This window comes from Pezoporus flaviventris, unplaced genomic scaffold (genome assembly GCF_033815535.1).
Source record: "Pezoporus flaviventris isolate CSIRO_AGI_PZ_B2104156 unplaced genomic scaffold, CSIRO_AGI_Pfla_v1 ptg000059l, whole genome shotgun sequence".
In the NCBI taxonomy this organism is placed as follows: Eukaryota; Metazoa; Chordata; class Aves; order Psittaciformes; family Psittacidae; genus Pezoporus; species Pezoporus flaviventris.
The window spans coordinates 1,708,529-1,721,554 of NW_026892607.1; the positions used below are offsets into that span (position 1 = coordinate 1,708,529).

General features: G+C 43.7%; 2 protein-coding genes across 4 annotated transcripts in view; both read left to right on the forward strand.

Moving 5' to 3' along the window:
- LEPROT (leptin receptor overlapping transcript) overlaps positions 1 to 13,026 on the forward strand; it is a 95,354-nt gene that overhangs the window by 40,601 nt on the left and 41,727 nt on the right. The window lies entirely within an intron of this gene.
- Positions 1 to 13,026, forward strand: part of LEPR (leptin receptor) — a 63,433-nt gene that overhangs the window by 39,406 nt on the left and 11,001 nt on the right. For all 3 annotated transcript variants that reach the window (XM_061469685.1, XM_061469686.1, XM_061469684.1), the window contains exons 5-13: positions 1,335 to 1,540; positions 2,922 to 3,067; positions 3,725 to 3,869; positions 4,955 to 5,251; positions 5,419 to 5,536; positions 9,463 to 9,662; positions 11,150 to 11,298; positions 11,521 to 11,680; positions 11,761 to 11,843. In XM_061469685.1, coding sequence (XP_061325669.1) covers positions 1,335 to 1,540; positions 2,922 to 3,067; positions 3,725 to 3,869; positions 4,955 to 5,251; positions 5,419 to 5,536; positions 9,463 to 9,662; positions 11,150 to 11,298; positions 11,521 to 11,680; positions 11,761 to 11,843 — 1,504 coding nt within the window. The remainder of the gene's footprint in view (positions 1 to 1,334; positions 1,541 to 2,921; positions 3,068 to 3,724; positions 3,870 to 4,954; positions 5,252 to 5,418; positions 5,537 to 9,462; positions 9,663 to 11,149; positions 11,299 to 11,520; positions 11,681 to 11,760; positions 11,844 to 13,026) is intronic.

The following is a 13,026-nucleotide window of genomic DNA, read 5'->3' on the forward strand; positions in this document are numbered from 1 at the left end:
AATGATGAAGGGAGTTGGCCCTGGTGCCAGGGGATCTGTGTGTGCTCATTGCAGGTTCCCTTTCAGTGCCAGTCAGCATGATTCACGCAGGCTCTTCCCTGTAATTCATCAGCCCTTCGCTCACTTCCAAGCCTTCCTCAGGTTCTGACCTTTTCTTTTTTAAGTAGGGCAGTTGATGGCATTGGGATCAGTGAATCATTCCCATTTCCGGTGTGCTCTACAGCCCATTAAATGTACTATACACCAAATCCACTAAAACAAAGCAGAAAATCTTGTCCTTTCTTCTTTTCCAGTGTAGAGTTCTGTGCCCTCCCTGAATTCAAGTGTTAACAGTGAGTCACACCAACTCTAAAACTGTAACACTTTCACAGAAAGGTTTTTATACCATTAACTTCAGTTGCTTTCTCTGAATAAGTAACCCTTTACTATACAGAAACAATTCCAGAATCACTTCAGGACAATTTAAAACACAAGATTTTTGTTACAAGGATGAAATGTCAAAATCAGGAAAGAATCTAGGATGGTTTAACTCTCAGGATTTGTCTTGGCTTTGCTGCTGTGAGAAGTTTGGCCAAAGTATTTGTGCTATTAAATTCCCTACCTTAAGGAGGTCTGTGCCACTGAATACCTGCAGTGCACCATAAACATGCGTCTGAGTTTGAAAAAGCCTAAAGGATATCTGTGAAAGAGAAATGAGAATAAAGAACATAATAATTAAAGCCTTATCTTGGAATTAACTGCGCAATGTTAAGACTTTTGGAAGACTCGGATGTCTTTCTGTTTCAAGTACTGTAAGTTGTTGAAAATGAGAACTAAAACTTGTTCTGAATGGTGGAATTCTTTAGCCTTTCGCTTCAAAACTTGTTTTTCACTTGAAAAATGGTTGCTTATTCTATTATTTGTAATGCTTTGTTGTATCAGAAGCTGGAAGTGATGTTAAATTGTTTAGATTTCATTTCAGTGCCTCATGAATAGGAACGGGAACATAATCTCTGTGAGGGTGGTGGTGGGCTGTTAGTCTACTGTAAGGTAAACTAACTTTGGGTGCCTGAGATGTATGTAGTAATAGTTACCAACAGGAATCAGAAACTAGTCTGACTGAACTACAGTTATCATCTAGGATTGTAACACATTTGTTTTAAAGTCAAATCTTAGGAATACTTTTCATGAAGGCATCTTAACAACTTGGAAACCATTTCAAAAAGGAGAAGCAGCAAAGTAAAATCAATTGGTTGCAATTATTCACTTTTTTACCTTTATCAATAAGCCTTATCCAGATGGACAAACTCTGTTGAGGTGCTGGTTTGGTTTATGGTTTGCTCCTTCCCTTGCAGGTCAGAGCTGTCTCTGGGGGATGTATCTACGAGCTTTCTGAAGGGGACTGTCATGGCTGCTCAGTGTGACTGCAGTGAGTATGATGGGTGTGAGTGCTGTGTGCCTGCCCTGAGACTCAACTACACTTACGTCATGTGGCTGAAGATGATGGTTGGTGTTACACCTCTGTGGTCACCTTTGATGTCAGTCAAGCCCATAGACGTAGGTAAGTACAACTGTACTTGAAATGGTTTTGAATGGAGGACAGAGGCAGAATGTCTCTTTTGGAGAAGGAGGGCACAGACAGAACAGGAACAGGCCTCCTGGTGCTGTCTCACTTGCTCAGGGTGGTGCTGTACACATTTCCTAGCCTCCTAATGCCTCTCTGGGCTCTGGTACAAAACCAAACTGAGCACAGGCCATGCTGTCAACATGCTCCAGCTTTCAGTTCTAATTCAGACCTCTCTGTGCCTGAGTCTGGGGCAGTGGTGGAGCTTATCTATGTTGTGAGGACTTAAATTAAAAAGGGGGGGGGGGAACTGTTCCTAAAGTGACTTAGCAAATAAAACTCACTCTTCTCTCAAGCAGCTCTCTTGTCCTGTTGCTTTTTCCTTACACATTACCAATACCAGTGTTTTCCAACTGTTTCCAAATACATTCCTCTGTATTTAATCAAGTTAAAACTCTACTGATATTATGACTTTGATATGTGTTGCTATCCAATATGCACAGTTATTGCAGATCTTCACAGATTTCAAAAAGGTGGGGAATTGGTCAGCTGTGGGGGGGGGAAATAATAGGAGTTATATAAAATTCTTCCTAAAGGATGTGCTTTGCAAACAGGATAAGTTAAGATAACATAATTATTTTGTGCCACTTAGTAAAGTGTATTTAGAACTTGCATAATATTATAGTTATATAATCAAACGTGGAGCTGTGAATGAGGACAAGGTGAGCCAAAGGACACTGTACTTAAACAGTGATTTGAAAAGGTCTCAGCAACAGGTAAAAGCCAGGATCAAGGCTCCCTGCCTTTGTCTGATGAGGAGTGAATGTAATCCTGATGATCATTCTAAATTGCCCATCCATTTCCCTCTCCAGAGTGTTCTGTTCATCCTCCTGGGAAATTTCTGAAACCCTCCTTTTTACTTTGCCCTAATGTAGCTCTCCTGGAGACCTTCTTTCATAGCCATAATCACTGTGGAAGGCATGGGAATATCTAGCAATTCTTTGTGTACAATATGAGGACATTATCTCCTGTCTCTTCAGGAGCTGAGCAAATTGCTTTGCTCAGCACTCCCATCCTTCTCAGTCCTCTTTGCAGCAAAACAGGTACATTAATGTTTGGTTACTGGGGAGAATCATGTCCCAAGGCAAGAAATGAATGTAGTTTTAAGGCAAACATCGGGTCAAACAGCATGTCCTGCTAACTGTAACAGTGCCAGGGTGCGCTTTTCCAGTGATACTACACATCAGTGTGTCATACACCAGCTGCAGAGAAGCTCTTGGAAACTGAGTTCAAAGAAGTGGCATGGAAAAGACCCACTGCTGTCAGCAGTCACATGCAATCAGGTTAGTGGTAAACTTGTCAATTAATTTGTCTGCAGTCAAGCCTGAACCTCCTTTGAACCTGCATCTGGAAATGACAGAGGAAGGTCAAATGAAGATCTGCTGGTCCGACCCTTTGTTGATGCCATACCCACTTCAGTATGAAGTGAAGATCTCTGCAAACTCAGGTCAAAACAGCTGGCAGGTGAGTCAGCTCTGCTCCTGTATTTTACAGTGCAGGTTGGTGGGTTTCTGTGGAGCCCACGATTTCTTAGCACGTTCCTTGTCCTTGGGCAGTGGATCCGGTGGGTTGAGAACTCTCCTTAGGCAGTGGTGGGTCTGGTGGAGCTGGGCAGGGCACACTGAGCTGGTGTGTCCAGCAGACCCTGGTAAACATCAGCAGTGTGCTGGTGAGCTGGACTTGACATCTGTTACACTACACTGATACAAGACCCATCTCCTTTTGGGTCTTACGCACAAACTCCCATCTTTCTTTTTGGATGAAATACTAGACTCTGTGAAGTCTAAAGGCAAAGGTCTCTCTTTTCAGCAGCCCCCAAATTCCATGATATGTTTAATATTTATAGCTTTTATTAGTGAATTGCTTTTTCCTGTTGCTACCACACAACTGTCTCTGCAATAAAAAGGAGCTGTTATTTAGGAGTTCATAATGAAATAACACGTTTTCCACAGAGTCATGCAATCTCTACCATATTTGGATTTACATAGATTTAAAGAAGGAACCTTTTTTTACTGAACTTGATACCTGAAACCTACTCTCTAGACTCTTTGTTTTGGTTCTGTCTGTCTTTCTTCATCCTGTTTCATTATACAACCATAATGGCTTCTGATAATCCCACAGATGATTCAAGTTGCTCTGGAAACCTCACTAGCCATAGACAATACACTGCTTGGGTCTTCATACTTAGTTCAAGTGCGGTGCAGGAATCATCATGGTCCAGGGTTCTGGAGTGACTGGAGCACACCATACAACCTCAGCTTGGGAGGTAGGCCTCATGCGGTCACTTATGTGCAGTGTTTTGGAACAGAATACGCCTCCCAGTTTGGTTTGGTTTGTGTAATGAGTATTTGAGAGCATGTGTTATACCAGGAAGGTACAGCAGGCATGAACTGAGCTGAAAAATCCCATGGAAGTTCTTCCCTTTCTGCTTCTGTCTCCCCACGGGCAGGGATACCTTCCCCTAGAGCAGCTTGCTCCAAGCCCCTGTGTCCAGCCTGGCCTTGAGCACTGCCAGGGATGGGGCAGCCACAGCTTCTCTGGGCACCCTGTGCCAGCGCCTCAGCACCCTCACAGGGAAGAGCTTCTGCCTAAGAGCTCATCTGAGTCTCCCCTCTGGCAGATTAAAGCCATTCCCCTTGGCCTGTCCCTACAGACCCTTATCCAAAGCCCCAGGCTTCTTGTAGCCCCTTTCAACACTGGGAGCTGCTCTTAGGTCTCTCCAAACCTTCTGCAAGCTGCAAGCTTCAGCTTCAGTTAATGCTTCAGCTAACATGATTTCAACACCCTGCAGGGTTCAAAGAGTCAGATGATTATTCCCCACCCCTCCAAACCCAAACATTGCTCTTCTCTTATTCGGATCCTCTCTCAATTTTACGATTCTATGTGTTGTATGTCTTTTTGAGATGAGTTACAGAAGCAAACCCTTTCTAGCTTGCAAGTACTACTTGCAGCATTTAAATAAGATGACCTGGTGCCTTAGGTTGGCTGAGTGGAAAGCAGCAGTGTTAGTCTGGTTTCCTGAGATTTAATTTACAGCAGCCCCTGTGATTCCCTGTTTCCCTTGTGCTGCTGTGTATTGCTTCCACTGGAGCCTCCAGTGATTTCTGCTCATTTAATTCAGGTTTGCCTGGGGATATTAAAGATATTTAGCAGAATTTACCAATGTCAGTTATGGAGTGAGACAGTCAAAGGCTCCTTCCTCCCCCTTTCCTAGTAATTAAGAAGTAGGAAAGGTAGAAATACACCTGGATAATGTTAATATTTTTGTATTGTGTTTTCCTTTATGGATATTTTTGCACGGATTCTAACCTCAATTGATATTTTTTTCCCCTTTTTTCCCCTTCTGTGTAGCTCAAGTCCTGTACTTCCCTCCTAAGCTACTGACCGGTGTTGGTTCTAATGTTTCCTTTCATTGCATCTACAAAAATACAACCAAGCTTGTAGCATCCAAGAAGATTGTCTGGTGGCTGAACTTAGTACAAGAAATCCCACAAAGTCAGTATACGCTTGTGAATGACCGTGTAAGCAAAGTTACTCTTTTCAACTTGAAAGCAACAAAACCTAGAGGAAGTTTCTTCTATAACGCATTGTACTGTTGTCATCAAAATAGGGAATGTCATCATAGATACGCTGAATTATATGTAGTAGGTAAGATTCCAGACGATTTTAAATTATCATTTCACTGCCTTTGAATCATAAGATCAAAATACCTCCATTGTAAGCTCCAGTTAGATTTTATTGAGCAGTTGCAATAAATGTTTTTATACAAACACTTATATCTTCATTAATCTGAACTTTCCATGTGTTTTAATTAGATATGAATATTAATATCACCTGTGAAACGGATGGGTACTTAACTAAAATGACTTGCAGATGGTCTGCAAACCCAAACACTGTGCTCCTGGGGAGTTCCTTGCAGTTAAGATACCACAGGTGTGTATATAGCTGTTAATGCACTCGTTATGTTTGGAAAGTGTTGCTCTGGAAATAGCTATCACAGCAAAGAATTCTGAATAGTTGTAATTATAAAACATCCTTAATTCCTGTAAGCTGGAATTTTTCCCTCCTGGAACTCCACAGGTATTAACTATTTGTATTGCCAACCATATGCTATGCTGCACCCCCAGAGTGTGAGCAACAGGTCACTGAGGGGATCCTGCCCCTCTGCTGGGGAGACACACCCCCCCCAGTCCTGATCCAGCTCTGGGGCAGCAGCACAAGAGGGAGGTGGAGCTGTTGGAGCGAGGCCGGAGGAGGCCATGGAGATGCTGCGAGGGCTGGAGCAGCTCTGCTCTGGAGCCAGGCTGAGAGAGCTGGGCTGGGGCAGCCTGGAGAAGAGAAGGCTCCTGAAGGGGAGACCTGAGAGCAGCTCCAGTGCCTGAAGGGGCTGCAGGAAACCTGGAGAGGGGCTTGGGACAAGGGCCTGTAGGGACAGGCCAAGGGGAATGGCTTTAAGCTGCCAGAACAGGGGAGACTGAGATGAGCTCTTAGGCAGAAGCTCTTCCCTGTGAGGGTGCTGAGGCGCTGGCACAGGGTGCCCAGAGAAGCTGTGGCTGCCCCATCCCTGGCAGTGTTCAAGGCCAGGTTGGACACAGGGGCTTGGAGCAAGCTGCTCTAGTGGAAGGGGTCCCTGCCCGTGGCAGGGGTTGGGACTGAAAAATCTTTTCATTCCCTTCCAACCCAAACTATTACAGGATTCTGTGATATGTGTTTAGAAGAGGGACCATAGATACCTGAGTGTGTAACATGCATTCTGTGAAAAAACTTCTTCCATTCAGGATGGAAAAAGTCTTACTTATATAGAGAGAATCAAATCTTCGTTCATAAAGGGAATACTGCTTTATGAAGGTAGGTAGTATTTTTGGTGGCCAGAGCAATTCTTAGTTTTCAGGTGTTTTTTCAGGTATTTTCATGTAGGTGTTTAATTTTGTCTGTCTGGGGAAGAGTAGGAGAACTGGGATGTGGAACAAACATTCCTGCTTGCAAAATACAAACCTGATTATTAAACCAGTGCTGTGATCATCCTTATCTTCATTCATGTGCACAAATACTGCCTCTGATAGTGTTGTTTCACCATGAAACTAAAAAATCCCTCTGATACACTAATACATTGGAGTAATCCGTTGGAGTTTTCTAGAACTGTGTTAGTCTTTATAGAAACAAGACAGACATCCCTTCCTGAGAAAATGTCTTTAGTTTTACTGTTCTGCTAGACCTGATATGCAAAGTTTTGGCACACGAGCTTAAAGCAGCCCTGAGGGTCCAATCCTTTGGGAAGCTGAACTGTCTTCTCTGTTGGAGGCATACTATTGTAGTACCAAGGTGAATATTTCTCAGCATTTTCTGGATTAAAGTAAGAACTGGGATGCCTGAGATTGCATGTAGAGGTTTTTAGGGCAGGATTAGTGACTAACTGGCTGCTAAGGTAGGTTTTGTTTAAAGTGTCTTCAAAAATATGAATGTAATGAGTGTGCAGCTGGGCAGGGAGCTTGAAATAAAACCTGTGCTGCTCTTGCCAAGGTTTTTATTCCCACTTTTTACTTGTTCAGGTATATTTAAAGATGTTCTTTTCTAGTAGGAGGTGATACCTCGTGCATTTGTTACAGTTTGGTAGATCAAACAGTGAACATTAATACAGAGTGAAAATGCTGCCCAGAAGCTGGTATTTGTTGTGATCTTTCTTTGGGCTTTTGTTTGTTTGTTAATGGTAGGATCTGACAGAGGAAAAATAAAAACAAATAAATAATGGGGGACCCCATTCATGTAGTGATTTCCATACAGTTGAAGTATAAGACGTTTGAAAATGTACACTTATGAGAATACCAGTATCATAGAATTGTGGAATGATTTTGGCTGCAAGGGATCTTAAAGCTCATCCAGTTCCAACCTCTTGCCATGGGCAGGGACACCTTTCCCCTAGAGCAGCTTGCTCCAAGCCCCTGTGTCCAACCTGGCCTTGAACACTGCCAGGGATGGGGCAGCCACAGCTTCTCTGGGCACCCTGTGCCAGCGCCTCAGCACCCTCACAGGGAAGAGCTTCTGCCTAAGAGCTCATCTCAGTCTCCCCTCTGGCAGGTTAAAGCCATTCCCCTTGGCCCGTCCCTACAGGCCCTTGTCCCAAGCCCCTCTCCAGGTTTCCTGCAGCCCCTTCAGGCACTGGAGCTGCTCTCAGGTCTCCCCTTCAGGAGCCTTCTCTTCTCCAGGCTGCCCCAGCCCAGCTCTCTCAGCCTGGCTCCAGAGCAGAGCTGCTCCAGCCCTCGCAGCATCTCCATGGCCTCCTCTGGCCTTGCTCCAACAGCTCCACGTCCCTCTTGTGCTGCTGCCCCAGAGCTGGATCAGGACTGCAGGGGGAGGTGTCCCCAGAGCACAGCAGAGGGGCAGAATCACCACTGTTATTTGTATAATATTCTGTTACATGTTGGGAGCAAAAATACAGAAAAAGCATATGAATTTTGAAACCAAATGAAATAGGGGTTTTAATTACCTAACTTATTTGTAGGAGACACCACAAATATGCAGGAATTGCTGGTGTTTGCTTAGACGTAGCAAGTCCTCATGGTAGAAGTTGAAAGTCAGATGTGTCACATCAGCATCAGGCACATCTGGTTTTCCAGGAGCCCACAGCTATTCTTCTTACTGACTGATGCAATTATGTCCTGCAGACGAAAGCCAATGTTCTGCAGTACATTGGTGTGATAGCTTTGCTCTTGGTGTCTTGTTTTGGTTGGTTGTAACTACATCTTCCTCTACAGCCAGTGCTGCCAACAGAAACAGTGCAGAGATGATCATCCTGTAAATCCAGGGAATGCTGAGCTGAATCTTCAAAGCACAAGGCACCAGTTTAATCACTGTTAGCTATGTGGACAGGAAGAGATTCAGCTCAGTGTAACTTCTGTGGTTCAGTTGGAGAACTAATCCTTATCTGGCCACTCTCACCACAAGTCTAAGCTGGCCATGAAGCTTAGGAAAAATTAGGAGGAATTGGAACACTTTCCATCACTGATAAGGTGTCCGGTGCTATTTTACCCAGAGTCCAGCTCTCCTCTCTTCTGTTGCCAGATGAGATACTGTCTGTATGTGGGATTTCAATAGCACCCTCCAGAACTGATATTTTTTTTATGGGATTTCCATCTCCTGCAGACTTCACTGCCTGACTGATCCATGTGGCAGCTTTCCCCTGGATGCCCTTTGGTGTTTTGAAAGCCATATTCTCAGCTGGAGCAAATTCTTGGCTGGACATCTGCCGTGCTATGTGTATTGCTAATAAACACCATTCAAGGAACGTGATTTAGATTGAGGGGAGGTTGAGGCGGGCTCTTAGGCAGAAGCTCTTCCCTGTGAGGGTGCTGAGGCGCTGGCACAGGGTGCCCAGAGAAGCTGTGGCTGCCCCATCCCTGGCAGTGTTCAAGGCCAGGTTGGACACAGGGGCTTGGAGCAAGCTGCTCTAGTGGAAGGGGTCCCTGCCCGTGGCAGGGGTTGGAGCTGGATGAACTTTTCATTGTCTTCCAACCCAAACCAGTCTGGGATTCTATAATTTATGAGTATTTGCAGGTGCCTGCTCTTCTTGTACCTCTTTCTCCCTGTAGTTAGTTTCTTATCAGAGATTTCCACAGGGGAGAGCCTTCATGTTTTGCTTTATTCCAGCTAAGAGCCAAAGCTTTGAGGAGTAACACTGCAATGTTGTTTATCCATTTTATGCAGATTCAAGCTCAAGATCTTTCCAAATAATCATCAGAAAACCTCAGAAGGTTCCAGTGACACCATTTATTTTAATTGCCTTCAGAGTTCTATTTTACTGATGCCACGGGCAGCTTATAGTTGCAGTGTGTTGACTGAATGTGGTTTTTCTCTCTTTTAAGGAGCAGAATTTATTGTTCCGACTTTCCAAGTACATCTCCAAAATCAGAGGTGAAAGAATGTCATTTGCAGAAGAACCATTCTTACGAGTGCACATTTCAGCCTATTTTTCTTTTATCTGGATATACCATGTGGATAGAATTTAAGCACTTACTAGGAACACTTGAATCCTCACCAACTTGTGTCGTTCCAGCTGATGTGGGTAGGTCCAGATTTGTGCACGTCTTTCTTCACTTGTGACCTTGGATTTCATTCCCTATATGGTGTAGGTAAAGTACTTCTTCATAGCATTTTAACTCAATTAGATTGTGGAAAGAACATAAGAACATAAAAGCTTTGATAATGTCTTCTAAAAGACATTGGATTAAATGATATTTCCATACCTTTGCTTGGCACAGGAGCAGATTGTAGCTGCAGCTAATACCTATAACATTAAACATCCAGTTTTGTGGGTTTATCCTATAAGGAGTTTTGCAAAGAAATCTCTAGAAAATGCAAGAATTAGATTTAGGAACAAAGTCTCATTTTGAAGGTTCTTGGTTATGTTATGTTTCTGAAGTCTTTAAGTAGTTAAATTTATACTTTGATGCAGCACTATATGTGTTACTTACACAGTTACCTGTTCACTTACAGTCATAGGGACTGCTCATGCTCTTGCATGTATTTGCAAAGCTTCTTTTGTGACACAGAGCACTTAAATTTGTATAAAAGCAGGAGGCAGGGACAGTGTTTGAGTGTTTTGAAACACTGCAAAATGTGAAAACACTTATTATCTGCTCTGCTCAGAGCATTCATTGGACTCTATTTTTTGGACATAAAATTGGACAATATGTATAGAGAAAACATGGCAGCTGGAGCACAGAAGTGCTACATGAAATAAAGCAGAATAATAAACCACATCTATTATGTATGTGGAGAGCAGCTGTAGTATTAGTCTGGGGTGGGCAGGCTGTGCTCTCAGTTGCCTGTGCCCTTTTGGATGGAGGTGCTGGCTTTGGACAGCGCTGCACAGTGAGGAGTTGTAGCAGAACTTCAGGAGCCTGGTTTATTCAAGTCATCACTCGAAAGCAATAGAGTTGACCTTCACTGGATGAAAGGTGCTCTATGTTATGGTAAACCAAACCAGATTCATTCTAGCACTACCCAGAATTGAAAGCTTATCTTACTTATTATTTTCTCCTCACTCACCCTCTGATGAGCCAAAACAAGTTTTATATATATTTTTATATGTATAAAATCATTTGCTGTTTGTACCAGGGGAGGTACAAGGTGCTGGCATCAATATAAGCCATTGGGGTTTGGATTAAAATGAAATGTATTGAAACTTGCCCATGGATGATTATTTTGTTATTAAATGAAATGCTTATTCTGTCAGAAACTTTGATTTTGAGATTTCAACTTCACCTTTTCTTTGGTGATTTGACTTTGGGTCAAAATCAGAATGAATTTCCCATTAGACAGGCATTGTCTTTCTCAGTCAGCAATGCTCTGTCTGCAGAGAATGGCCCAGCCAGCCTGGGTTGGTGAATGCTTACATTTGCATTCTAGTCCAGCTTTACTTGGGATGGCAGAAGCCACAATGTGATACCTGCCAGCCTCAGGGCAGAAGAAAATAGCCCATGATGAGTGGATTTAATGAGGAATGTCCTTGCAGACCTCATAGCCTTTCTTTTTCTTTCCATTTTCTAGTGAAGCTGCTTCCTCCCTCCAGTGTTAAAGCAGAACTCACCAGGAATGTTGGGCTGCTGAATGTGAGCTGGACAAACCCTCTGTTTGCAAACAGTGATCTGAAATTTCAGATTCGGTATGCTGTGAACAGGGAGGAAATGATGTGGGAGGTACTGTCTCTTTTAATCTAGATCATGGGTTGATGCAGTGTTGTCACCGAGTGTGTTAACTGGGTTTAGGTGGAATTTGTGGCATGCAGTGAATCATGGTTATAATGGTTATGTTACAGATTAATTCACTTTCTCATTGGATTCATTTTCAGGAATTCTGACTCTGACAGATGCTAAAACAGCCTTTTGTTCTTACTCAGCCTATTTTGACTTCTGTTACAGCTTTATGAAGTTTCAAATGCACCCACAAGATCAGCTGTGATAGAAGTTCAAAACCTTTGTGTTGAGTATGTCGTTCAGGTCCGGTGCAGGGAGCTGGATGGATCAGGCTACTGGAGCAACTGGAGCAGATCAGCCTATACCCTTGTAAAAGATATCAAAGGTACTTGTGCTTTCAGAGTGCATTCTTTGGGGCTGTGCAGCTTCAGACTGAAGAGTGACACTGTTCTTTCAAAACTGCAGCTCCCTTACAGGGCCCTGAATTTTGGAGGATTATTACTGAAGATCCAGCAAGGAGGCAGAAGAATGTTACACTCCTATGGAAGGTGAGAACAATTCCCTTTTGGTCGTTCACTTTGATCCAAAACCCATGGGTAGAATTGCCAGAAAGTTAGTATGATGAGCACGTTTCCCTGGGAGGCAAAGCTGGGCAGTCACTGCTTATGGGGTTTCACTTGGGATGTGACCTCTTTTGAGCTATTACCTCTTGCTTGGCTAATACTGGAGGCAAGTGGAGGTTGCTGGTGAATATTGACTGTAAGGCTGTGATACAGTGAGAGGCGGGTTTGTCTTCTTTGCTCAATCAGCGTGTCTTGGACTTTACTCCCTTCTGGTTTTATTCTCTTTATTCTCCCCTGCCCCTTGCTGGCACATGTTGAGCTAATCTTGTACCCTAATCATTACCAAGTTCATAGTAATGCAGTAGGACAAGAACTTTTCTAGTGCTGTGTGGTTGGTTGTAAGTTGGATGAGACATACACTGGCTGCAGGCCTGTTCCACACTTGGGAAGCTCACAGGCCAGCCTCCTGAACTGAGGTTTGTAGAGTGGACCCATCCGAGGTCCAGTTACCTGCACCACAGCCATGTTGAACTGCACGTGGGGGCTGCATCACAGCCATGGGGAGCATCCCATTGTTTCTGTCTTACAGTCCTCACTACAGGAAAGCCCTCCGATCTCCAGGCAAGCTACAGGTTTCCTTGCCTTTGTGTGGAGACCTGTACTTTCAGTGTTAGTTACACAAATGCTATGAAACAGAGACTTAAAATGCAATTGGCTCTTAACACTCAGAAGAAAGAGTAATGTGGAATCACAGACTGCAGTTTAGAATGAGGTGCAGTCTTTAGCTGCCAAGTTCTGCTGACTGAGATGCCTGAGCAGAATGTGCCACTGGCTCCTAGGGAGCTGCCTGTACAAACACCACTGCAACTGCACATAAACTGGGCACAGTGAACAGGTTAACACAGGACAGAGAAAAAAGCATATCCGTGACTACTCACTCCTGTTTGCCCATGTGTAGTGTGCAAACAGTCATCTGTTCTGTTTTCTCAGTCCTGAAAAAGACTTAACATGAAACAGTGAGTTCCTAGAGGAGCCTGAAAGTTTGTATTTCCTTGTGCCCTCTTTTTCCCCCTGGAACAGCAAGGAATTGTGTCAGCTTTTAGGGAGGGAGATAGAAGGAATTAAGTCTTTAGATAGACTACAGAGCCTTTGCTAAAAGGGCAGTAGA